The 25,219-nt window shown below is 41.1% G+C and overlaps 1 protein-coding gene and 1 long non-coding RNA gene across 3 annotated transcripts in view; one reads left to right on the plus strand and one right to left on the minus strand.

Moving 5' to 3' along the window:
• The window catches only part of UST (uronyl 2-sulfotransferase), a 304,369-nt gene extending 284,791 nt beyond the window's left edge, over positions 1–19,578 (plus strand). Inside the window, exons 8-9 of one of the 2 annotated variants that reach the window (XM_077896447.1) lie at positions 16,656–16,935; positions 18,469–19,578. In XM_077896447.1, the coding sequence (XP_077752573.1) occupies positions 16,656–16,935; positions 18,469–18,568 (380 nt within the window). In that variant the 3' untranslated portion in view covers positions 18,569–19,578. Of the gene's footprint in view, positions 1–16,655 lie in introns of both variants that reach the window. The other variant, XM_077896449.1, reaches the window with a different exon arrangement.
• Positions 1–25,219, minus strand: part of LOC144313413 (uncharacterized) — a 78,903-nt gene that overhangs the window by 31,598 nt on the left and 22,086 nt on the right. The gene's annotated exons all lie outside the window — the stretch shown is intronic.

The raw sequence follows: 25,219 nt of genomic DNA on the forward strand, positions 1-25,219 counted from the left end.
CCCTTTTTGAACTCGGCCATAGTAACTTCTTGCAAGATACATCCACGAAGGCAAAAGAAACAAAAGCAAAAATGAACTATTGGGACTTCATCAAGATAAGAAGCTTTTGCACAGCAAAGGATACAGTCAACAAAACTCAAAGACAACCTACAGAATGGGAGAAGATATTTGCAAATGACATATCAGATAAAGGGCTAGTTTCCAAGATCTATAAAGAACTTATTAAACTCAACACCAAAGAAACAAACAATCCAATCATGAAATGGGCAAAAGACATGAACAGAAATCTCACAGAAGAAGACATAGACATGGCCAACATGCACATGAGAAAATGCTCTGCATCACTTGCCATCAGGGAAATACAAATCAAAACCACAATGAGATACCACCTCACACCAGTGAGAATGGGAAAAATTAACAAGGCAGGAAACAACAAATGTTGGAGAGGATGTGGAGAAAAGGGAACCCTCTTGCACTGTTGGTGGGAATGTGAACTGGTGCAGCCACTGTGGAAAACTGTGTGGAGGTTCCTCAAACAGTTAAAAATATACCTGCCCTACGACCCAGCAATTGCACTGTTGGGGATTTACCCCAAAGATACAAATGCAATGAAACGCTGGGACACCTGCACCCCGATGTTTCTAGCAGCAATGGCCACGATAGCCAAACTGTGGAAGGAGCCTCGGTGTCCAACGAAAGATGAATGGATCAAGAAGATGTGGTTTATGTATACAATGGAATATTACTCAGCTATTAGAAATGACAAATACCCACCATTTGCTTCAACGTGGATGGAACTGGAGGGTATTATGCTGAGTGAAGTAAGTCAGTCGGAGAAGGACAAACATTATATGTTCTCATTCATTTGGGGAATATAAATAATAGTGAAAGGGAAAATAAGGGAAGGGAGAAGAAATGTGTGGGAAATATCAGAAAGGGAGACAGAACGTAAAGACTGCTAACTCTGGGAAACGAACTAGGGGTGGTAGAAGGGGAGGAGGGCGGGGGGTGGGAGTGAATGGGTGACGGGCACTGGGTGTTATTCTGTATGTTAGTAAATTGAACACCAATAAAAAAAATAATAATAAAAAAAAAAAAAAGGAAAAAAAAAAAAAAAAAAAAAAAAAAAAAAAAAAAAAAAAAGACTTGAAATAACATTATTTCATATTATTATTATTTCATATACATTATCCAATAGGTCAGAAATTGTTATTGGGTTTTTTTTTTTTTTCATTTTTCCAAAGAGAATTGGCGGGGAAGGAGGAATATTTTAAAACTGAACCATGCCTCCTAATTCCTCTGTACGAGAACCCACAGGCCACACAGAAATTCAAGAGATGTGTTAGTGAGGGAACTTGGTCCCTCAGCCTCTGAGCTGTAAGAATTGCAGACAGTCCAGCCAGGAGGTTACCTCAGCATAGACCGAGTAAATAAATCATTTGGTAAAAGCCATTAGAGAGTAAAGGTTAATGGAAAGTCATAAATCAACCAGCCTGTCTATGTATGGTTTTGAATGTAGGAGCAATTCGAAAGTTTTCAAATATTTCCTTAACTGTGTATGATTTGAAGAAGAGGACTGTGACCTAACGAACCAGTTTCTATTATTATATCAAAATGAGAAGAAAACACGGTATGGATTTAATGCCAATTCACTTATTCAATTTTACACAGTTAGGTTGTTGTTTTTAGAACATCATGAAACTTCATTTCATGGCCCAATAAAACCAAAATGTAATGGGTTACAGCTTTTCCGTTTGTTGATTTTTCTCCTTCAAACATCTTTGATTTTCCATCCTTTGAACAAATTTTTAAAGAATGTCTTGAATGTCATTCAAACAATCCTGTTCTCCTGCCCCCTCCCCCACCTGTCTTTAACACCATTTCTAAAGTGAACCAATCCTGATGGAACCTCATGATACCCATGAGCCTCTTTTTTCAAAAACATTACCACCTCTTTCTTGGCTGCTTCTAATCCCCAGCCTGGCCTTTCTATCACTGGTAGGTTGTTTCTTTTTAGGACCACCCTCCCACCCCCGTCACACTCCCATCTTATCTAAGAGGAAGGCCGGTGCACAGCTACACAATGTCAGGTTCATGTGGCATCAGAAGTCCCCTGGCAGTTGTCCTCTCCCTTCCATCCAACATCACAGATTTTTGCAGTTTCTCTCAGCCATTGGCTGTAGAAGTTCAACACAATATGTCACCCCCGACTGTCTTCATGTATAGCTGCTATTGGTCTAACACCTACCCCAATGTTCCTCCCTTTTTGTCTTTCATGTATCAGAAGTAAGAGCTTTTTCTCACCAGGAAGTTTATACTTCTCTTCTAATTAGTAAAAACACCCTTCCCCTACCATCTCTTTCTAAGAACAACTGCTACCCAAAGGCAATTAATTATTTAAATATCTTCTTAGAAACTTGCAGCTTCTTTTTTTTTTTTTGAAACTTGCAACCTCTATTGCCCGCCATCTTTTATGAGCAAGTTCCAGTCAGATACATGAGTTTATACCACAACCAAATCTTTCAAAAACATTGTGAAAAAAATTTGTTGTTCTTGCCGTATTACATTTGTAAATGTTAATATGTCTGGAACATTTTTACAGTATTTAAATGTTTATATCAAGCATTTGCCACTGTTCTTTAAAGCAGTAGCCATGGCACCCAAGCATTTTCCGCTCAGATGGTCTTGGTATCTACTGGTATGAGCCTATCAATGTTATACTTTCCTTAATTGAACTAATGGACCACCCATACAAATGGACAGGTGAGGTTTCACCTTCTTTTTCTTTCTTAGGGTTTTGCTCCAAGCAAAAGCCATTTGGACCAACTTTAGATATATGCCCTGTCTTATAGAACATACAGTTGAAAATCTGATAAGCAAGGGGAAGAAAAGGACTGTTCATTTACATCTTCCCAAGACCTGGCCCTACCAGTGTGCTATAGATTGCCCAGATAACATAAACTTGATTTCAAAGTAGCATTGCAAACTTTCCCAGTGGAATTGACAGCATCCTTGGAACTTCATTTCACACTTTCCTGACTTGGGAATGGTTATTTTGAGTAGCACCTCTTAGTAACCTGACTTCTTAATGCCTGGGCAAGAGGTTAAATATCTCACTTATCTACATGTTTGGCCTCCATGAACAGCTACATCATTCAAAGCCCTCCAAGGGTTTATCAAAATCTTACCATGTTTAACATTCCAGAGAAAACATCCAGGTTGCTGGTGATTAGGACTCACCTTGGGTTTACTCATCAAAGCTGATCATTATAATAAATACAATGTCAAAACAACAACAAGGAAATAGATTATATTTCATTAATGAAAATGTATCTAGAATGAACAATGCAAAGGAAAAAAACTAAGTTCTGTGGGAGCCCTGTGTGAGTTCCCAGGTCATAGAATCCCAAGAATGAGCAACAATTTAATCACTATCATTATAGACATCATATGGTATAATTTACCAAGAATTTCTTGCACATTAAATGCTTTACAAGCAACTATATTCCCATATTAAGTGCTATAGTACTTTCTATTCTCACAGGCAGTAGTTGCAGGATCTTCAAAAAGCCCTGTGTGTTTTAAGACTTAGTAAGTTAAGTTACAATTAGATTAATGTCAGGTAACATCAAAGAAAATGTCTTGAAGTTTAGAAAAATTGCATTACATGAATTTCAGGATCTCTGACAAAAGAAAGTAAAGCATGTCTTCTTAAAGCTGTCAGAATCGAAACCCTTATCAAGCTATGAGAAGAAAGTTCACCACCTCCTATCTAAAACTCCCATTTATGTTAGGGAGATAGCAAAAAGGCACATGATCACTTATGAGCAAGGTTGTTTATCTCATATTATTTAGACTCATAGAAACTAAAAAAACAACTCAATTATCTAACAGTAGCAGACTGGTTATATGACCTGCAAAATATGACTTGGTGTAATTAATGCTATAGACAAATGCTTATGATCAGTTAATGTTTAAAAGAATATAAAACTCAATAAACAGTATAGCAAAGATCTATTTTACACTTCACTCACATAAATAGGAAAAAAAACTAAAAGGAATATATTATTATAGTAATAAATGTGGCTTGATTTAAAGCCATGTTATCTTTTTAATCTTTTCCCAAAGAATTTACCCTCTAATATTTGCAGTTGTGTCTGTGTCACATATATAGGTAAGTATATGTGTCTATATGGTATGTATATATTTATGTACATCATAACCAGAAAGAAAATGAAGTTTTAAATTTCAAGTTACCTAAGAATTAAGATTTAAAGCTAAAAGCTTATAAAGTCTTCAAGAACTTTATGATAGCCCTATACATAACCAGATAGGTAGCTTGGCCTAAATGAAACACAGGAGAGGAAAAATAATGGAACAACATCTTAAAATGAGACAAAGAGCTCTCCTGTGGGCATTTTGCCATCTTTGGAGTGCCCAGGGTGATTGTGGTGTCAGCAATTGGCTTCAACATCATCAGGACTAGATTTGGACAATGCAGAGTGATTCCAAGAGAGGGCCTTTTCCCTGTCAAAGGAAGTGTGTGTGTGTGTGTGTGTGTGTGTGTGTGTGTGTGTGTGTATGTAAGACCTACTAACACCATACAGACTGTGAGGGATAGAAAGAAGAAGAATCTTGCATACAAGGTAAAAGCAGAGCTTATGGGATTGTCAGATGCCAAAGAAATCTGGACAGAACTACTGGGCTAGTGTTTCTCTTAATGTTCTTTGTTCAAATAAGCCCATTTGATCAGGAGGTCCTCATCACTCACCATAACATGATTCCAAACAAAGTAACAAAAGTCTGAAAAGTAATAAAAATGTATTTCTCAATAATTTCAAAAAAAACGTATTTGCGATGAAGAAATACATTTTATTAATAATGCCATAGTAAGTCTTCCAATAAGGTGTTTTTAAGTAGATATTTTCAAATATCTTGGTTCAAGTGTTGCTGTGAAAATAAGCCCTCTGTTATTGCCATTCCTACGCCCAAGCCACTGTTTTTAATGGCCAAATGCTATGTTGGCGAAATCATGTGTGTATAAGTAGGGTTGTATACACTTTCAAAGGAATAGGTTAGCTTTTTGACCATTTGGGTCATAATGTCAAAGTTGGGGAGAAAAGAAATGGGAGTAAATTGTCTTCTGCCCAGTGAACCAGGGCAGCAAGGAGAGTGGGGAGCTGGAGCCAGCAGACCCCAAGGGGCACTGAGGCAGCCTCCAGCTGATTACTCAACAACACATGCTGCGTCTGAGCCGGAAGAGATCCATTCTGACACCTCTTCCAGTTCTGACATGGTGAATTCCAAACTTTAGGACCTGAGCGTGGTTGGACAGCTCCTGCAACCAAATCACCTGGGGTTACTAATAAAGTATGCAGGTTCCAGGGGCCCCATCTCTCCAGGTGTCAGGCTGCTCAGGGGATTCATTACACATTGTTTGTCCAGCCAGGTGTCACCCAGCCCAACAGAAGGTCACAAAGGTAGCCCTCAAAGCCCACCCCTTTTAGATCTGATCCCTCCTTTTCCTCCCTCCTCTTAAGGATGGGTTTTTCAGATTGTCTGGAGAGCTGTCGGAAGGACTCTACATTTGTTTCTCTCTTTATTGTTCACTCTTCCTCTTGGAGGAGAGGGCCTGTGTTTCTAGCATCTAGCAGTTCTCTTGTTCCCTGGAATCATGCTTGGTGCCTAGTAGGTGCTTGAGGCGGATTTGAATGAGCCAAGGGAAGCTGGGTAAGAAAATGACCACTACCACTCCTGGCCCCCACCCCCAGCAATTCTGACAGATCCTGAGGGTAAGTAGTGTGGGGTTGGAGCACCTGGGCAAATAACCAGGAAGCCCCTCACCTCAAGATTTGATGAGGTTAGAACCTGACCATGCAGGGTTCCTGTAAAAACGTGCCTCCTCGCAGGGCTGCTTGCCATTCTTTCCCAAAGGGGACCAGTGCCCTGGCTTTTGGGAGCCCTTGTGACTCACCCAACACGGGGCAATTACTTTTTCTTCCTGGTTCCCTTTGTTGTGCTCCTGCTTTCAAAATTCAGAGCAAATTGGAAGCATTAAAAAAGGCTTCATTCTCTTTCATCAAAGGAGCCTAGCACTTACAGGCATTTAAAAAAAAAAATAGTCATGTAACTTTCCCTTGGCTGCATGGAAAAAAAGGTTCTCTTGAAATTCCAAGTGAGCTCAATTTATTTTTCAATTAATTATATTTCCAGATCTAAAAAGAAGATTGAAAAAAAAAAAAAAAAAACCCTACCCTCTGTTTACTTGACCAACCCCAAGCACCCAATCAGCCATGAAGTGCTTTTTGTTCTTTTCTCCTCTAATTGCCATACCTCCAAGAAGCTGGTCTTAGCATGCCATCGATCATCCACATGGCAAATCAAACGCTAGCTCTTTCAGCCCAGCACATCGCTGCATGCCGCAGTGACACACATTCATTTCCGGTGGAGGCAGCTGTGAAGGAGCCGCTTGTGTTTGAAATGTGTGGCCTCCCTATATAATTCAGGAAATGAGTTTACTCTATCTGTGACAAACATCATGTTCACACGGTTTCGGGAGCAGCCAGCTTGATGTGAGGCTCCGCAGGAGTAGCCCTGGGATGGACCCACCACGCTGTCCCCACACTCACCAATACCCCAGCAAGCTGCACCTGACCGTGGCTTTCATTATACCTGTCACCTGAGAAAGTACGCCTCATCCCTTGTGTGCTGGACATTTCTGGATGTCATCTGAGAGGAGGAAACCAGAAGTTTTTTAGACAGAGGGCTGATTCTAACAGCAGGGCCTCTCGGTTGATTACCCCTCAACTCCCCCGAAGCTGACAATTTGATACCTATCTTTAGATGATGCCTTTTTTTTCCCCCAGTGGTAAAATTTGGCCCCACTTCTGGTTGTTACTCAACTTGTATTCTTTTCTTGCACATAATCTCTGCTGGACCGGGTTCAAACAGGACCGGATTGATGGGGAGAGGGGGCTTTGGTCGGTGTGGAGTGTGCATTCCCTTAGATCAAGTATAGTAATGCCCAAAGCAGCTCAGCATCAGAACAGACTGCAAGCCCGCGGTGAGGTTTTGTTATTTTGCATATGGTTAACCATCTTGAAGGTCATAAAGTGAGGCCTCTGTCCTCCAGTGCAGCAGCTGGGTTTACACAGTATTTCCAGATTGTTTACTTTGGCTTAGAGCCAGGGCTACATCGTTTTTCCATTATGCCTGTTTGACAGATGAAGAGAGGTGGGAAGGGGGACTTCATGGGGCAGGTCTGTGATTTCCTTTTTATTTATATTAGAGGGACTTTTGAGAGTTCTGAAGATTATGAACCAGTCCAAATATAATGTCAATGCAGCAGAGGTAGAAAGAGCCACTGCTTTTGCAAAACTGTCCAGATCTCAGGCAGTAAAGCCAAATCCGTTCATGGCCTCAGCTCGAAGCCATGTTGGAGGCATTGTGCTTGTCACTGCTCAGTCTTGCATACAAATGAGCTACTGATAAGTGATATTTATCATCACATTCAAAAGTTAAACTCCCAGTATTTGCCTAGGAGTGCCTTGGGAAGAGCATTGAGTTGGGAAACTGAGCCTTAGCGCCTTCACCCCATATGTGTTCTGAGTGGATGGATGCGATTGGTGCTGAGTGTAGGTGTGTGTCTAAGGGGGCTATAGAAATTCTCCTATGCAGTCCCTTCCCTGAGACACCAGCTTTCCAGGGATAATCCCTGTATCCTGCCTGAAGTTCTTCTTCCAGGGAGCATTCAAGAGTGGTCAAAGAGCCACAGTTCAAATTATATCCATAGCAAAGCCCTTGAAACTTGGGTCAAGTGCATGTGATCTGAATGAATGTCTTACTCCTAAGTCCTAAGTGAAATATTTCTTCTGCAAATGGAAAGGTGGCACTGAAAAAGTACCAAAAATGATGGCAAATTGAGTAATCAAACAGTGTTAATATAGCAAAATTAGGTCACACCAATGCCTTGTTGCTTCATCCATGTTTGAGTTTCTTTACTTAGTGGCTGTAATAATAATACACAACATAAACTCATTAGCGATGAGGTTGTGGTATATATTATGTTCCTACATAGGTATTTACGTTTGTGGCAGATGTCCCTTATCACAGTATTTCTTAAGCTTCGCCAAGTGTATGTAAGCAATCTGTCACTATAATATAGTGTTCTCCAATAAAATGGCTAAGAAAAGCAAATACTACTACCTCTCCAGAGCACCCTGTGATCCTAAACCCTTGTATCAGCCCATCCTAAAGTGCTCTGATTTCTAGAAATGGAAAGTTTGCTCATGAAGGACCCTCAACTAAGGAAAGAATTTAGCAAAAACAACACATGTACAGTCAACACCAAAATTTGCCCTTTGGGTTAATCCAGTCTTACAGATGGATTTAACATACAGCTTTCAAATCAACAAACCTTTATTGACAGTCGTTATGGAACAGGCGTGGGGCTGGGTGCTGGGGAGCCAAAAATGAAAAAGATACAGTCACTTTCAGTCTGTAAACATTTCTGCTGGCTTGCAAGTTTTTCACCAGATCCTCCCAGACTTACCAAAGCTTAGACTTAGAACACTCAAGCCCTTCTTTTCAACCCACCCCCTTAATGCCAGAATACACACAAGGCAAGGAGAAGTGGGTGGTTATAGATTTCCACTCAATTGGAAATTAACAGCCAGTGATATAGCAAAAAGGCACTGGGCTGGGAATCAGAAAGCCTACTTTCTAGTCTCAAGACAGTCACTTCCTAGTCAAACACCTTTCAGCAAGTCTTGTGACCTCTCAAGTGCTCGGGATCTATAGGTAAAATGAGCTGCCCTGAGGACTGTGTGAGGCAATGAGAGGCCATGAGGAAACACATGAATCTACAGAGCTCTATGCAAAGAAGGGCATGCTATTCTGATGAACTGTGGAGGGACAGTGAGGTAGAGGAAGGTTTGAGCTGTTTGCACCACTATCTATAAAGCTTTAATGATGTGGAAAGCTGACTCAACTCAGCCATCTCCTGATTTCAGTATCATATTGGGTTTTTTCCTCTACTGACATTGGATGACCAGCTATAAATATTTATGTTATCAAGGGTCAGCAGTATAAAAAGGAACCCCATTCAGGGCCATAACGACTCCGTGGGGGCTCTACTACCACTCCTCAGGGCTACGGTCCCTGGTAGTAGAGACCCTACAGAGTCTGGGAGCCTAGCGTAGTCTGTCCTCACATAGTCCTGACTCTGGTGACTTTGGACATGTCTATAAGGAAAAAGAATCTTTATTCTGCTATTGAAATACAAAGGTCAGAGGTTGGTTTTTGTCGGTTAATTGGTTGGTTTTCCCTTTTAATCACTTCACAGCTCAAAAACCAATGCCTACTTTAAGGAAATCTTCTGCAATTATGAAAACAATTAAGGGGAGTCTTTGGCCACTCCCTAAAAGTAAATAAGAAAAATGGGGGGAAAATAAAAAAACATCCTGAAACCCCGGCTTCTCTTTGCCAAAATATATTGATTAATTAAAGTACAAGAGCAGAAAAACATGACTTGGCCAGCGCTATCATTCCAAAAAGGCAACTGGACCAAAAAGCTAAACACTGGAAATTATAGACCCCAGTGGAAGGTGAGAAATCCCAGATGTGAGGGTCGGCTGCTTCCTGCTAAGGACCCAGCAATCATGGGCCTCTTGGGCATTTGCTATTAAGAACATTCAAATATTGCCTTCGTTCCCACTTGGCTATGTCTGCATCACAGGCACAGCCAAGCCTTCTGTGGTTCTGACAACACCCCCTTCCTTCTCTTGGCTCCTTTCACTCCCTCAACAAGCATGTGAACAGGGTGCTGTGTTTCCCTAGGTGCTGAGCTGTGGAAATACAAAGATAGATGGGAGCCACCTCTCTCCTGGGCTTTCTCAGCATAACAGGCTCTGTTAGGAGAATAACTAGATGCAATGCTGGGGATGTTAGGGGGGGAAATTTTTTAGAAGTTTCATAGTGCCTCAGAGGCCTCCTAAAAGTTTTCCATCTTTTGGTTGAAACACACACACACATACACAGATCTACCCCCTACGCTCAAACTTGCACACACAGCAGATCTTCATAATTAAATAGTCAAATAATGGTTATGAGAGACCCAGCTCCATGCAGAGTATCGTGGAGATAAGCACCTTAGGCTTGTCTTTTCATGATTTCTGACCGAGGAAAGGAAATGTTGACACCATCAAAGCAGCCAGAATAAAATGCCCTGTTCGCTCCCATCGTGAGCAGACTCATGAGGAGGGATTCTCCTCTAAGACCCTGAGCCCCATTCAGCCATAAACAACGTGAGGGGTCAAGAGTCTGGGCTCAGTAGCCAAACTAACTGTCCAGACCCAACTTCTGGCTTCTCCACTTACCAGCTGTGTGAACTTGAGCAAGTTTCTAAATTCCAATGTCACATCTATAAAATGGTGATAATAAGAGAGCCTCCTTCATTGGGGTTTTTGGAAGGATGTTAGAATTCTCACATTCTTTGCCCTGAGAAAGCTCTCAAAAACGCCTGTTGATGATGATGCTCATGATGATAAAGTCTCATTCACTGCTCATAACTCCCATGTCTGGAGCAATAAGATATTCAGTAAATATCTGCAGGAAAAAAGAAGGGAGACAACCTTGGACACAGGAATGAGGACTACCTGAAGCCTTCGTTTTGACATAGAGGACTTGCTTCCTAGATTCATGAAAGCCAGAATTTCCAAATCTTTAAGGCAGAAGCATAAAACTCAAATTTTTATAGCAACCAAGGAGGTAACATAAAAGAATGGACTGGCATTTGGGGTCTGGAAAAAATGGAGAGCACTGGCCTCTCTCGGGGAGGGAGGTGGGCAGCCACACTCAGCTCTAGAAGAATATTGCCTCACTTTGAGACAAGCCAGAGATCCAGATTTCCATGTGAAATAGACCAAGGCTTACAACAACTTAGTCAATTTCTAAAAAAAATACCTCACAGGCCAAATAACACAGCCTGCCAGTCAGATCTGAGGCTGCTTCCTTGCTGTGCCTGCTTCCATGAAAAGAGCCCTGAATTTGTCTCCTCCTTCTGAAGTGTTCACCAGTGGGGACTGGAGACATGAGCCCCTTGAAGTCATCTTTCAGTTCCTGCTAGTTTCAAAGAATGTTTGTGGGGTAGGTCTTCACTTCTTGTTGGTTACGTTCTACAGCAAATGCCCACCTAACAAGGGCTACTTCACTTCCCAAAGGATGCTAATAATAAGAATAGCTTTTTAAAGCATGATTGTCTTGTGGCTGAAATAAGAACAGCCTCCAAAAAATCCTAACAACTTCCTCTAGAACTGCTATTATGGCAATCTGGAGAGAGGCTGATTCCACAGTTCACGTAGCTTTGTTTTGTTTGGAGGGAAAGTCTGGCATTTTACAAAAATATGGGACACTTAGCAATGGAATGACTTTTCCATAGCACTGATTATTGTACAGCAAGACACATAACCATAGGCCTTTGAAATGTGACTTTAAAAATTCTCTACTAACTATACAAGGCAAACTTCCCTCTAGTCTTTCCATGTGAAGGTGATAATTTTCTGCAGGCTCATGAAAGCTTCACTGGTTATGGCCCAGTACTTAGTGGAAACCTCAACACAAATGGAGGTCCAGTCTCAGATTCCAGCCCCGTCGCTTACTTACTAGTAGTGTGACCCTGAGTAAGTCATTTAATCTCCCAGAATTTGTACACTGCCCCCCCCCCGCCCGCCCCTGCATCTGCAAAATTGAGGGTCAGAACACCTCATAGGTTTATTGAAAATATTAAATAAAATAACATGCATATGGGCATAATCCAAACCTCTAATAGATGTTCATGATAGTATTAGTTGAGTCTGAACTTTGCTTCTCCTTTCACAAAACAAAGCACTTATTTCTGACCATGACACCATCCTCTGGCAGTATCAATCACCTTCCTTTTAAATTTGGCAGCTCCATGGGAAACAAAAGGAGGTGGGGAGCTGTAATCATTTCCTATGAACTTCTGATTTTGTGTCCACAGTGGTATGAAAACTAAGGGTAGAGGGTTTAGATGACACCACTGGAGAGTAAGAGGGAGGAGGGGAGGGCTAGACCAGCAGCCAAGAGCACTGACACTGAAAGGACAGGCCGAGAAAGAGGTCTGGGTATGGGGAGTTGAAAGGGAGCAATTAGAAGGAAACTAGGACAACTGTAGCACACATTCGATGTAGCTGTTCCTATAAAAATACAGCACAACAGATCAGGCTTAGCTAGCTGAGACCGTCACCACTCCTTGCCAAATCAGCTAATTAATGATGTGGATATACCTGGTTCTTTTCACTTGTCCTTGAATGACACGCTGTTACTTTTGACAGACGGTTACCTGCTCTGCCCACCCACCAAATCACCCATCCTCAGCTCTAGAGGAAAGCATGCAGGGAAGAGAGTTTTGCTGCAATGACCTAGGAGTAGCTTTATAGCAATTGACCCAGTTACCTAATCCTAATCAAAGAAGGAAATGTGTAACTCCATCATACTATCATTTTTTTTTTTAAATCTTCCAAAATTTTGCTGGCTTGATGTTAATAGCCCTTTACAGCAACTTGACATTTTATCTTCTCCAGTTTATCTTGAAGGCTAGTCTAAGAGGTTACCTGGTTCTAGGATAACAATTCAGGGGGCGCTTCTCTTGGGTGGTTTTGTGGTCAGTGACTACACTTGCTGTGTATCATTTTTAGGAAAATTGTGTTTCAACTTTAAAGAGCTTTGAGGCCCCGCAATAGAGCAGATCTTCAATCACTTCTTTTCAAAGATGTAGGTTCCACAATGCTTATTTCTTTGGATCTTCCTCCAAAATGGGGTAGGAGGGCCTTCTGTTTAAGTTCCAGGCACTGTTAACCCCTCCCTTTTCATAAAATGTAAATACAAGGCCTTCTGTTTTTGCTGTTGCAGTGTGAATGGCTATATAATATACCTGACCAACACATAAAATAGCTAACTCCACTATTTATCAATCATATCAGAACTAATACTTACTAGAATAAATAAGATATATGAAAGATCATAGAAGGAAATGCAGTCTGATTTCTTTTAAGAAATTGCCTAAGATATTCATATATGGGCTTCTGGAAGCCCGTATATGCTCCCTGTCTTTCCGAGCATGAGCTTTAATCAGGTTTTCAGGAGAGTTAAGAGCCTCTACTCTGGAGTGTATTCCCTGATCAAGCCTGAGTTGAGTACCTGGGATGTGCCATTTTTCTCTTTCACCCAGGAAACTCATGGCTGAAAATACTTGAAGGGCGTTATTAAAATGATGCCCATTTTTGTGACAGTTTTTCTTATGAAAATTCATGAAGATATTACTCTGTGCTTTATAACTAGGAATGGATGTGAAGATTGGTGAAAATGAAGTGCAGCTCACAATGTTAAATTCTCTGTTGTTAGAAAGTTTAGGGCTGCACTCTCAACCCACCTCTTGCCCAAGTGCTTAGGACTTCACAATGTGCATTTTATGTTACTTGATGCTGGGGTTTGAGAGACTAACAAATACCACTCATTTCCCCCTGCCTGGGTTCTATTTTTTTTTTTCTGGGTTCTAAACTAATTGAGAGATAGACATTGGAGGCAGAGATCCAAATGTCAATTTTATTACCAGTTTGAGCTGGGTGGGAAGATGCAGCCTATGTGCGAGAAGTGGGCTGATCATATTCCATCCTGACTTTGACAGACTTGCCCACCAAGTCACAGGCATGGTTGGAAGCCCTCACCTCCTCTGCAGGAAGGTGTAAAGTCTCAGCAGGCAGACATACTCTTTCCAGAGGGGATGGCATCTCAACCCCTTCCCCAAAATGCAGAGAAACTCCTCTGGCCCTGGTACCTGGCCCACCCCACCTGAAAGAGGGACTTGGGCAAGAAGTAGGAGCAGTGCTCTAGGGAGATCCTTCCAAATGGGGTGAAAGCTGTTACCATTAATACCAAACTTCCAACCCTCATTCTCCCTTTGTCCTGTTCCTAACTATTTAGCTAATTGTAGCATATGTATTTTTGAAAAATTCTTTACATTCTTTTTGGACCAGGTTGGACCAAATAGGTTAACTAAAGAGTTTATTTGAAAATCACAAGAACCCTAGTATTTTTTTATGGTATAAAATAACAAAATGCCACACAATTTAGAGTGCTTCAAGAGGAAGGGATTGTAGGAATCTAGAAATGAGTGAATTATGTTTCTTGTGCCTTTCAGTGTTTAACTTAAAATTCTTGTGTCTTGTCTGCCCTTAATACCAATTTTTTAAACTCTGTGTTTTGAAAACCCAAAGGGATAGACATGTTAACGTGTCTCACCTCAGATTAGCTATAGTTAATATATACAGAGAAGATAAATGTTATAGAATGTTCTGTCATAAACCTGTTTTAGAAGAGATTATGCCAAATTCTTTAACAAAAATTCTAGAACTCATATGCCCACATGTGGATTGCAAGAGACTCAGTTGGAAAAACAATACCTTTATTTCAATGAGGCCATTTTTCTTCTGAGAATTTCTTCAGAAATTAGGATTGCTATTGGAGGTTTCAGAAGGTATTTCAAAAAGCCTAAAAAATGACATGCCTTTGTCAGGTGATGAATCTGATTTTAGAAGCAGCCATTTGGAGTTATGTTTGGTAAATAATATACCTATTCCAATTTGATGACAAAAGTTTTAGTTAAAATATATGATAAAAGAAAATATGGTAAATTTTCATGATCTTGGGTTTGGCAATGATTTCTTTAACATAACACCATCTAAGAAAAAAATAGATAAATTGGTCTTCACTAAAATTAAAAACTTTTGTTCATCAAAAATAACTACCAACAGTGAAAAGGCAACATATGATTTGGGAGAAAATATTTGCCAATCATTTATCTGATATATATGCAGAATATTTGGAACCTATAAAGAACTATAACTTCCAAAATGAAAATTTAAACAATCCAATGCCAAAATAGGGAAAGGACTTGACTAGACATTTCTTCAAAGAAGATACACAAATGTAACAAGCACACTAAAAGATGCTCTGCATCATCAGTCATTAGTAGAATAAAAGTCAAAACCACAACGGGGTACAAATTCACACTTTTCTGGGATGGCTGTAATTTTTTAACATTAAAATAAGAATTATAGAATAATATTTGGGGAAATTGGAACCTTCATACATTGCAGTGGACGTGTAAAGTGGTTCAACCACTGAGGAGAATAGTTTGGTGGTTCCTCAAATATTTAAACAGAATTACCATGAGCCTGCAATTCCACTCCTTGTAGATGCCCAAAAGAACTACATCAGGGACCCAAACAAATACTTACGTACAAAAGTTCACAATAGCCCAAAAGTAGAAACATCTCGTTTCCATCAATGGATAAATGGATAGACAAATTGTGGCATATCCATACAATGGAATACTGTTCATTCAAAAAAGGAATGAAATACTGATAAATATACAATGTGGATGAACCTTGAAAACGTGAAAAACATATGCTACATGAAAAAAAGCCAGACGCAAAAGACATACTACATGGTCCATTTATATGAGGTACCTAAGAAAGCAAATTCTTAGACAGAAAGTAGATTAGAGGTTACCTGGGGAGGGTTAGAAGGAGTTTAATGGGTGTGCAGTTTCGTTTCTGTTTGGAGCAATGAAAGAATTCTGGAAGTAGGGATCCCTGGGTGGCGCAGCGGTTTGGCGCCTGCCTTTGGCCCAGGGCGTGATCCTGGAGGAGACCCGGGATCGAGTCCCACATCGGGCTCCCGGTGCATGGAGCCTGCTTCTCCCTCTGCCTGTGTCTCTGCCTCCCTCTCTCTCTCTCTCTGTGTGACTATCATAGATAAATAAATAAAAAATTAAAAAAAAAAAAAAAAAAGAATTCTGGAAGTAGTGATGATGTTTGCACCACATTATAAATGTAATTAATGCCACTGAAATGTACACTTTAATAGGGTTAAAATTTTGTGATACATATATACATTTTTGTTAGGCATTACATGTAAAATACGTATAACATTAGTAGTAGTAGTCATTAATATAAAACTATGCAGATTTTAGTTATAATTTACCACAACTTTAAAAGCATTCAAAATTCACAACAGTTAACATCATATTTTAAGGAATCTAGTAGTTCTTCCTTTATTTTTCTTGAAAAATAAAGATGTCCTGTTGAAATAATGAAGCACAAACAAATTTTATACCAAATTAAACTGTCAATAGTACATATTAATACTTTAAAAGAAAAAACAAGATGATTAGAAAGTGGTGAGAGCTCTTTCCTATGCATCCTCCTGAAAGTAAAGCCCTTGATGTGTGTAACAGGAAGTAAAAAAGGAAACTGGGTAGATTTTGCTGTTCAAAAGAATGTATCATTTGTTTATAACTGAATTGTGATCAAATTACATAGTTCGCCTCCCATGGAAAGAACGCCGGATCATTTATGTTTAGTCAACTAATGTTGATATTAACTCCTAGAAAATGGTGAAATCTTTCTAAATATTGTTGGGAACCCATTTTTCCCTTCTATTCTTCACGAGCTCTGCAGTTTCTTTCTCTAGGAGCTGCCAGTCTTAGGCATGTAATGCGGGGCGTTGTCCTTATTCCTTTTGAGCAAAAGCATTAGAGACGACTGCTCATGTGCAACCCGGTTCTTTTCCAGAGCATAGGAAACTTGGAAACATGACTGTGACCGTGAAGAAGACTGTCCCCTCCCCTGAGGCCGTGCAGATTCTCTACCAGCGAATGAGATATGAGTATGAATTCTACCACTACGTCAAAGAGCAGTTCCACTTGCTGAAGCGCAAGTTTGGACTCAAGTCCCATGTCAGCAGGCCCCCCCTGAGACCCCAGTTCTTTATTCCAACTCCACTGGAAACTGAGGAGCCGATCGATGACGAGAACCAAGACGATGAGAAGTGGCTAGAAGATATTTATAAGAGGTGATGCCAGCACTGTGTTGCCTCCACTGGCTGTGTCTCCCTTTTCCAGAAAGTTCTTTTGTGGGGGTTGGGGGGGAGAAAAATCATTAAGGAACTAAATTAATGCTCAGCTGCATTAAAAAGAACAAAACATTCCCACATGTTGGGGTCATTGGGAGATGCCCGGTTTTGCGGGTCTTATTTTGTCGAACTGCATTGTGTCTTCCTGGCTCCTTGGGTCCTTCCCAGGTACACTAGATGGCACCATCCCAGGGCATCTCATCATAACATAGCTTTTCCCTCTAGTATAATGAGAGGAGGGGGAGAAATACAGCCCATAGCCCAGTAACTTATCATTTGTAGAATGACTTGTAAAAATATTACCTCAGTGGTAGGTAACATCCAGACATCTATTTTGGTAGAAATACAAAACCACTTCAGAGACCAGGGAATCCACTCTAGAAGGATCTAAGGAGAAGCTAAGACTGGTAAGGACCTCAAGAGGGGGGAATGCCCCTGGATGAGTGGTTTCCACCCCCATGGGTAGAATTCTGCTTCTGGTCCGAATCAGGGGACACTTTCACTGAGGGCAGCATACATCTTTCCGAAAGAGCAAGTATGCTGGTCCCGTACCCCCAACCCATCCAGAGCCTTGAGTACTTTTGAAGGTCAAGGTGCATGGCAAGCTCCATTGAGACACTCCCTTCCCAAGCACCATTCTGACTGATATCAAAGTAGCATTGCAGGGAAAAGAAAGTTTACTGTGTAAGGAAGAGTGTAGGTGAGGCAGATCAGCTCTGGAAATACCAGGTCTGGTTGTGTTCTTTGCACCCAGTATGAAACATCTCTCTCCCTGGCATTGCTTTCACTGGAAACGCAGGACCCAGTTTAGCTCTGGCATGTGACTCCTGTGGCAGAAGTTCTAAGCCCTCCACAGACAATGCATAATCTAGGCATACCCCCGGCCCAGTTGGGTCCCACGGTAACTAGCGTCTTTCACCTTGGATCCCTTGAGAGGCACCTGGTTTGGGTAAAAAGGGGTACTGAGTTCTACTCAGGCAGCAGTGAAATGACAGCCCCATTTCCTATGGAAGCAGCTCTTTCCTGAAAACCCTTACTAAGACATCAAGAAGAGAAGAAGCAAGAGCTTCCGGTAAGAGACTACCTGACCAGCTCAATGAGTAGCTGTCCGCCCCCAGAGTGGTCTGCACAGCCGTTGTGCAGTTCCATTGCTCCAAATATCTCTTCTTCCCGTTTCTCTCCCATCATCTGCCACTAATTCATGATCCCGTGAGTCTTCGAATTCTAAAAGGTTTTCATCTTTAATCCCCCAGCCCTGAATATACCTATATTCCTGGGTGGATCGCCTACAGCCAACTGAGAAGCAGGGGTGCAGGTGGTGACAGTAGGCAGGATACTTGCAACAGATTTTGTCTCCTTCATGTTTTCTCCCCTCGAGCCAGCCCTTTAAGAGCACTAGAAAAGTGTGAGTTGGGAATACTTAATAGTAAATAAGACTGACTTTACACAAGCTACACATTTTCTACTTTTCAGAAACCAACAAGTCTCTCTAGAGTTTTTTCTTCGTTCACTAAAATTGGATGGTAGCCAAGATATAAAGCAAGTCATTTGGAACCTGTCGAGTGTGCACTAAAGCTACTTTATCATGAGATGTATTAAGAAGGCTCCACCCCACAGGAGTCCAGTGAAGGCTGAGACCACAGAGGCACAAAGTCCAGCATTTGGCCACTGGTGGGCCTCCTTTCTGCCTCAGAGAACTGGGGTAGAGACGTGCTTAAGAAAAATGTTCTTAGAAGAGGAAATATCCTTTGTCCTGTTTAGAGGGACCAGGGCCCTACCATTAGGCATACCTTAAAAAGCAATGCAGAGAACAGCTGTCATATTAAAAACAAAACCAAGAACGACGGCCTGGTACATTGTGAGTCATTTCTATGAAATCGCATATAAAGAATGATAATTCGTTTACATATTGTGCAAGCTCATTCTCTGAAAATAAAATTGAATCAGCTTAGTGTTCTCTGCTTGTGTCAGAATATCAGGACCATTGGTCATTTTAAAAATGCATCATCCTAGTGTAAGTTCACACGAGCACTTCTACCTGGGTGTTTAAAGGCATTTATTGTCAGCAGTGATCATGACAACATCACAACAAAAGATGCTGACAGATTCACTTGTGGGGCCTTACTGTTATTTTGTCCCAACAAATAGCCTCCAAGTCCTAAAAGTCCAGGCACTTCATCAGTTTATTGGCACACATGACAACATTTCTTTGGCCCCGAGCCCAACGCAGTTTGTACTTCATGAAATATATTGTACATTTTACATAGTTTAATTTAAAAAATACATTTTAAGCTGGTTGATCTTTGACTGCCTTATTTATTATAACCTTTCAGCACATTCCAAGGTTTCAGTTACTCAGGAAAGAGTTAATTAAAATGATTTTATTTTGGTCTGATGGATGTTTTTTAAAAGGAAAATTATTATTATGAACCTTCAGCCTACTTTCCTTGAGTGCCGTAAAAGTGCTTGTAAATTTTTTTTTAAGAAGAAAGAAAAAAATGGTGTTTGACATGGATGGAAATTCAAAAATATATATGGAACTGAAACATGAGCTTAGCTAAAATAAAAGCAATCTGTGTTTGAGATGAAGTGTTCCTTAACTTATTCATTATCCATTTAAATAAATGAATATAAATAAGTCTAATTTTTTTTCCATTCTGTTGAGAGCCAGAAATAAAAGTACCTGCCATTCTTCACAGCGCCCTCTGCCTTCCTAAGTGGATAAACTTTTTCCATCAAGATGTGTTTTTTATTTCTTTAGAAAAATGTATTTTTTTAAGTCCATAAACTCTTATAATGGGATGACACCAAAAAGCTGGCTGAAAAAATAAACTAGAGTTAGGCCTTAATTCATCTAGTTGTGTATATACAATCCCAAGCAGCTGACTTGACCTCCATGTGCACTGGTTGGTTTGGTGTTGGGGGGCTTCAGCAGAACCCTCAACCCCCAATGCCAGGTGTCTCTGCTGCATGTCTTCCCTAACACAGGCAAGGAAGGAGATGCCACACCATGCCTCTTAGCATGTACTCTGATCTCTCTGACAGGTAGAGCCTAAAAGCAGGGTGATTCTCACCTACCAAGCAAATAGTTTTGGTCCAGAAACCCTCTTCCTGTGAAATTTCACAGCTGCATCAAAAGGGACTTGCAGAGTCAGGGAGGCCCCAGGCTTTCTAGCAAGTGGACAACACATGCCAACTACGTGTGGCTGTTTCGTAAAAGGAAAGAATCAGAATCTTGGTACTGAATGAAAGAAAACCCCATTTTGGTAATCACATGCTTTAAGTAAGAGTCTGAACCTTGAGCAAGTGGCAAATGGTTACCTTTCTTTGTCATTTAATTTGTTCTGTAACGTAGTCACGTGACATTTGACTCTAGGTGATCTTTAAAGACAAAAGTACTGAAGAAAACTCAGACCATGCCCCCCCACCCCCACCCCAGAGCTGCTTGTTTAGTCTGAAGTTCTTCATGACTGTGCTGTTAAAGTTCATCCAGTGGACTATTTGGCTTTAAATGAATTTTGTGGATGATGGTAGTATTTCTCAGAAGGCAGAGCAATGGTCCATAAGCATTCAGAACAATTGTTCTGTGGGTCAAAATGATGAAATTCTCTTCAAGTAAAAGCAAAGAGGATTTATTTTACTAAAATAACTTCACATCTGATAAGAAAATAATTTTTTTAAGTCTTTTGAATATCCTACAAAAGAAAAGCCTGTTTTTGGCTAAAACCAGTATCGGGAGTCTGTTAAGAAAAACACATAAAACTTCCTTCACGGCTCAGAAAAGTCATTGTGGTAGAGCTCAGTGTGTTTAGTGCCATAGACTAAGCGGCTTAAACAACAGAAATTTATTTTCTCACACTTCTGGAGGCTAGAAGTTTGAGAGCAAAATGTCGGCAGTGTGGGTTTCTTCCAAGGCCTCTCTTTGGCTTGTACCTGGGCGTCTTCTCCCTTTGTCTTCACACAGCCTCACCTGTGTACCCGAATTCTTCTTTTAATAAGGACACCACTCGTATTGGATTAGTGCCCACCCTAATGACTTCACTGTAACTTGATTACCCCTATGTAGGCCCTATCTCCAAATAAAGCCACATTCTGAAGTGCTGGGTGTTAGGACTTCAACATAGGAATTTTGTGGGGACAAAGTTCTCAGAACACCCAGATAATAACAGAGAAGTTAGAGCAGAGGAGCTCATCTTTGACTAGGAGAAAAATGAGCTAAAATCCCAGACCCCTGGAGCAGTGGGGGCTCGGTGGTCCTCTGGCCAGGTTTTATATGTCAGGAATCGAAGGTCCAGACAAACACAAATACATCATTTTTTCCATTGAGGGTTTAATTACCTTTTGAACATTGAACAAATCAAAACTTGGGAATGATGATATAGTCCAAGTCCCTCTACTGACTGAAATCCGGGCAAAGGATAAGGCACATTCAGCCACGTCCAGACCACCTGCCACATCATGTGGCTTTCCTGGGTGTGGGGCCTGGGGACCTCCCACAGAGGGAGACCCCACAATCACCTAGGGTCTCAGACACAGGTGTTGAAATAAACATGTTTCATTTTAGATTTTTCTCCCAAAAGACAGAAGTTCTAAGAGTTTCTAGATTGGGGCCACATTTTGCCCCTCTTAGGTCATAGAGTTGTATTTCTCTTAAAAGCAAAATGATGATTCATATTCTACGTCCTGTAAGGAGTTTCAGAAGGTCCTGCCTCAAAAAATAAAGTCAAATGCAGATCATAAAACTAGTGGAAGTCGAGTGCGGACATGCCCCCAGAAAACCAGAGCTAGAGAGTACCCAGGCCCTGAGAGCTCCCAGGCCTCTTCCCTCCCTGACTGCTTCACTTATTCGAGAGAATTCCTTTCTGCGTAGGGCAGGCTTGGCTCCCAGCTCCCCGCACTGCTGATTCCCGAGGAACACCCGAGCCCACAGATGTTCATGGGTCACAGAATTGTGAACTGACCACTTGTGCACTTTGGATTTCAACTTGTAAACATGGGGATTCCCTTAAAAAAGCAGGGGGAGGGAGGGAGAAAAAAAGGAAGGGAAGAAAAATCACCGTGCAAAGGAAAAATGTGAGCTAAGTTTTTCCTTTGGAATCTTGGCGTGTGAGTTTAGCTATCTTCAATCTGGCTTTCTCCAGACACTGTATGCTTTGAGCAGGCATGGAGCAATCTGCCTTGCACTGTGCTGCCAGAACATTCAGACTTGACCTGTAACACGCCTCCTCTTCCAGTCATGAGCAGAGACAGCCGGGAGGTCGGCCGCGCCAGACACAGCATGCTGGCTGCGTGGTGCAGCTAGAGAAGGGGCTAGAACCTGGAAGCAGAGCTGTTGACTGATTAGGGCACAGGCTGCACACCAGCAAAGTCCTCGAGTTCACCTCCCAGCTGCTCTCTTTCACTGGGCGCTTAAGTAAATCACTTGACCTCTCCATGCCTGAAATCAGCCCAGCTGGAAAATAGGAGGGCCATTGAAAACCAAGGGTTGCTTCTGGGATGAACTTTGTCCCATCCTCCGACCCCCATATGCTAAGACACAATCCGTTTGGGGCTGATGAACGTTCATTTTCTTCACAAAACAGTCTGTCCTCAGCAAGAGAGCCTACAATTACACCCAATTCTAGGTCCATTGGTCCCCCAACCCCTCACGTCTGCTCATGTTGCTACCTAACATGCCAATGAGTCCATGGAAAGCAGTACTTCAGAAATCTGAATGGAGCCAATAGGAATAGGCACATTCTAGTGGACATGAGTCAGTATCCTTATCCCATGCCATTATCCAAAACAAACCCCTTTATGGATTTCCAGCTTTCTCTAACAGTCCCTTTGGGAAGAGTTTGTGTAGCTCTGCATTATAAGAATCTTCTCTAACTCGGCTTTTAAATACAAGCATCTTCTAACTTCTTTAAAGTACCCGGTGTATCTGTGATCCTGTTCATGATAAAGAACCTAATCCATGTCAGTTAGTACAGGTTGTACACAAGAGAAGTTTTACTAAAGGTTGAAAACCCGATAGAATGGGGTACTGTACTTTCTGGAGTCTTTCTCATTATTAAAATGGCATCACCGCTTTGACGTTTGGGGAGAAATCTAGTAATGATTTCGTAGGCTGGTGATGTGTCCAGCATAGTTAATCCTTCTCACTCCATTACAGGACTGTCAGTATAGGACTCTAAATCTGTGGTGTTAACTAATTTTCCACAGATCATAAAGTTCTTTGCAGCCATTCTATTTGCTGCTTATATCAAATTTACCATCTCCTTTCCTTCTCTGGCATACTTTGTTATTTTTTTCTCCATATTTGATTGAAGGTTAATGAAATTCTAATCTAGAGCATATTTCCAAAAGATCATTCACAAACCAAGTGTCTGAGATAGGCATGAAAAAAGAAATCATTGTGTTAAACAATTTGGAAAATGCTGTATGGTTCACAGTGCCACACAGTACAGTCGTGTTTTAAGAGCACACTAAGGGATTCCTGGGTGGCTCAGCGGTTAAGTGCCTGCCTTCAGCCCAGGGCATGATCCTGGAGACCCAGGATCACATCCCATGTCGGGCTCACTGCATGGAGCATGCTTCTCCCTCTGCCTATGTCTCTGCCTCTCTCTCTCTCTCTCTCTCTCATGAATAAATAAATAAAATCTTTAAAAAAAATTAAGAGCACACTAAAGGTTTGGAAGAATAGTACAGTCTTTAAAAGTTTATCTTGAAGCACCTGATGGCACAGTTGGTTAATTGTCTGACTCTTGGTTTCAGCTCAGGTGGTTGATCTTATTGTTGTGAGATCGAGCCCCATGTCGGGCTCCATGCTCAGCATAGAGTCTGCTTGGGAATCTCTCTCCTTCTGGCCCTCCCACTCATGCTCTCTCTCTCTCTCTCTCTCTGAAATAAAGAAATAAATCTTTTTAAAAAAATCAGTTTATCATTGCCAAACCCCACATCTCTCAAAACTATTTGTCATGAAATCCTTATTAAGTAAGACCCATTAATAGCTGTGGAACTAGTGTTCTGGAGATTACACTTGAAGAAACATTGCTTTAATGTGTCATTTTTCCCCCATTAGAAGAGGCGCTTTCCTTCTGCTATGGTTCAGTGTTTGGTCTTCCAAGTGGTCCATGTATCCTGCTTGAGGAAAATATATTTGCAGATGATTAACACTTTGATAAATAGAAGGTGGGGGCAAATAACATTTTTAGTAAAAAAAAGCAAGAAATCAAAAAAAACAAGGAATCATCTTTCAGTTTTGCTTATGCACCTTTTTTAGCTATTTAACATTTTATTTAAATTCAATTGCTTATGCACCGTAATTATATTCCCCTACTTCACGAGAAAGTAGAAACTCTTCGTAATTTTAAAATACTTGTTAATATTATTTGGATGCCTCGAATCAATTCACGACTTCCATGAAGATTGGTGCTCAAATCAGATTGGATAAAGAACACCTGCCCCACTTCATCTGTGGTTGGTTACGCACTAGGGGAGCAAAGAGTGGCAAAATGGAGATCTCAAGTTGTTCAGGTAAGGTTGGTGGCTAGAGATAAAAAATGCTCAGCTCCAGAGCTTCAACTCAGCCTTTGCACACTGGGGTACCCATGTTGTTCAGCACACTAGGGGGAGCCGGAGCCATAACAATTTACTCAGGAAATCCCAAAGTCTTTCCAAACTTAATTTCTCTCCCACACCTGCTTACTTTCTTTCAGTGCTTTGCAGGAGAATGGCCCAGAAGGCAATCATCTCGGTTAGCGTATTTAAAACACAATGTGCACATAGGGTATTCTCTTTCCCAAGCTGTGGGACCTGCTCTCGTATTGTTGCCATTATTTTTAAATTACTATAGTATGTTTACAATCAGTCTTTATCAGATCATCTTTCCTGAGTGTGCTGTATAATTACAACATGAATGAAGTTCTGATTCGATAATCAAGAGTTGCCTCATGCAGTGGCTTGACGGTCATAATAACCCTCAGGCAATACCATACCACGGGCTGCAGCTGTAAGTATGAGGTGAGTACAATGAAACAGACAAAGATGTAGGAGGAAGGTAAGAATCCCACATTGTGAGGTACCTGGGTGGTTCAGTGGTTGAGTGTCTGCCTTCAGCTCAGGTTGTGATCCTGGGGTCCTGGGATTGAGTCCTGCATCAGGCTCTGTGCAGGGAGCCGGCTTCTCCCTCTACCTCTCTTTGTGTGTATCTCATGAATAAATAAATAAAATCTTAAAAAAA

This window comes from Canis aureus, chromosome 1 (genome assembly GCF_053574225.1).
Source record: "Canis aureus isolate CA01 chromosome 1, VMU_Caureus_v.1.0, whole genome shotgun sequence".
In the NCBI taxonomy this organism is placed as follows: Eukaryota; Metazoa; Chordata; class Mammalia; order Carnivora; family Canidae; genus Canis; species Canis aureus.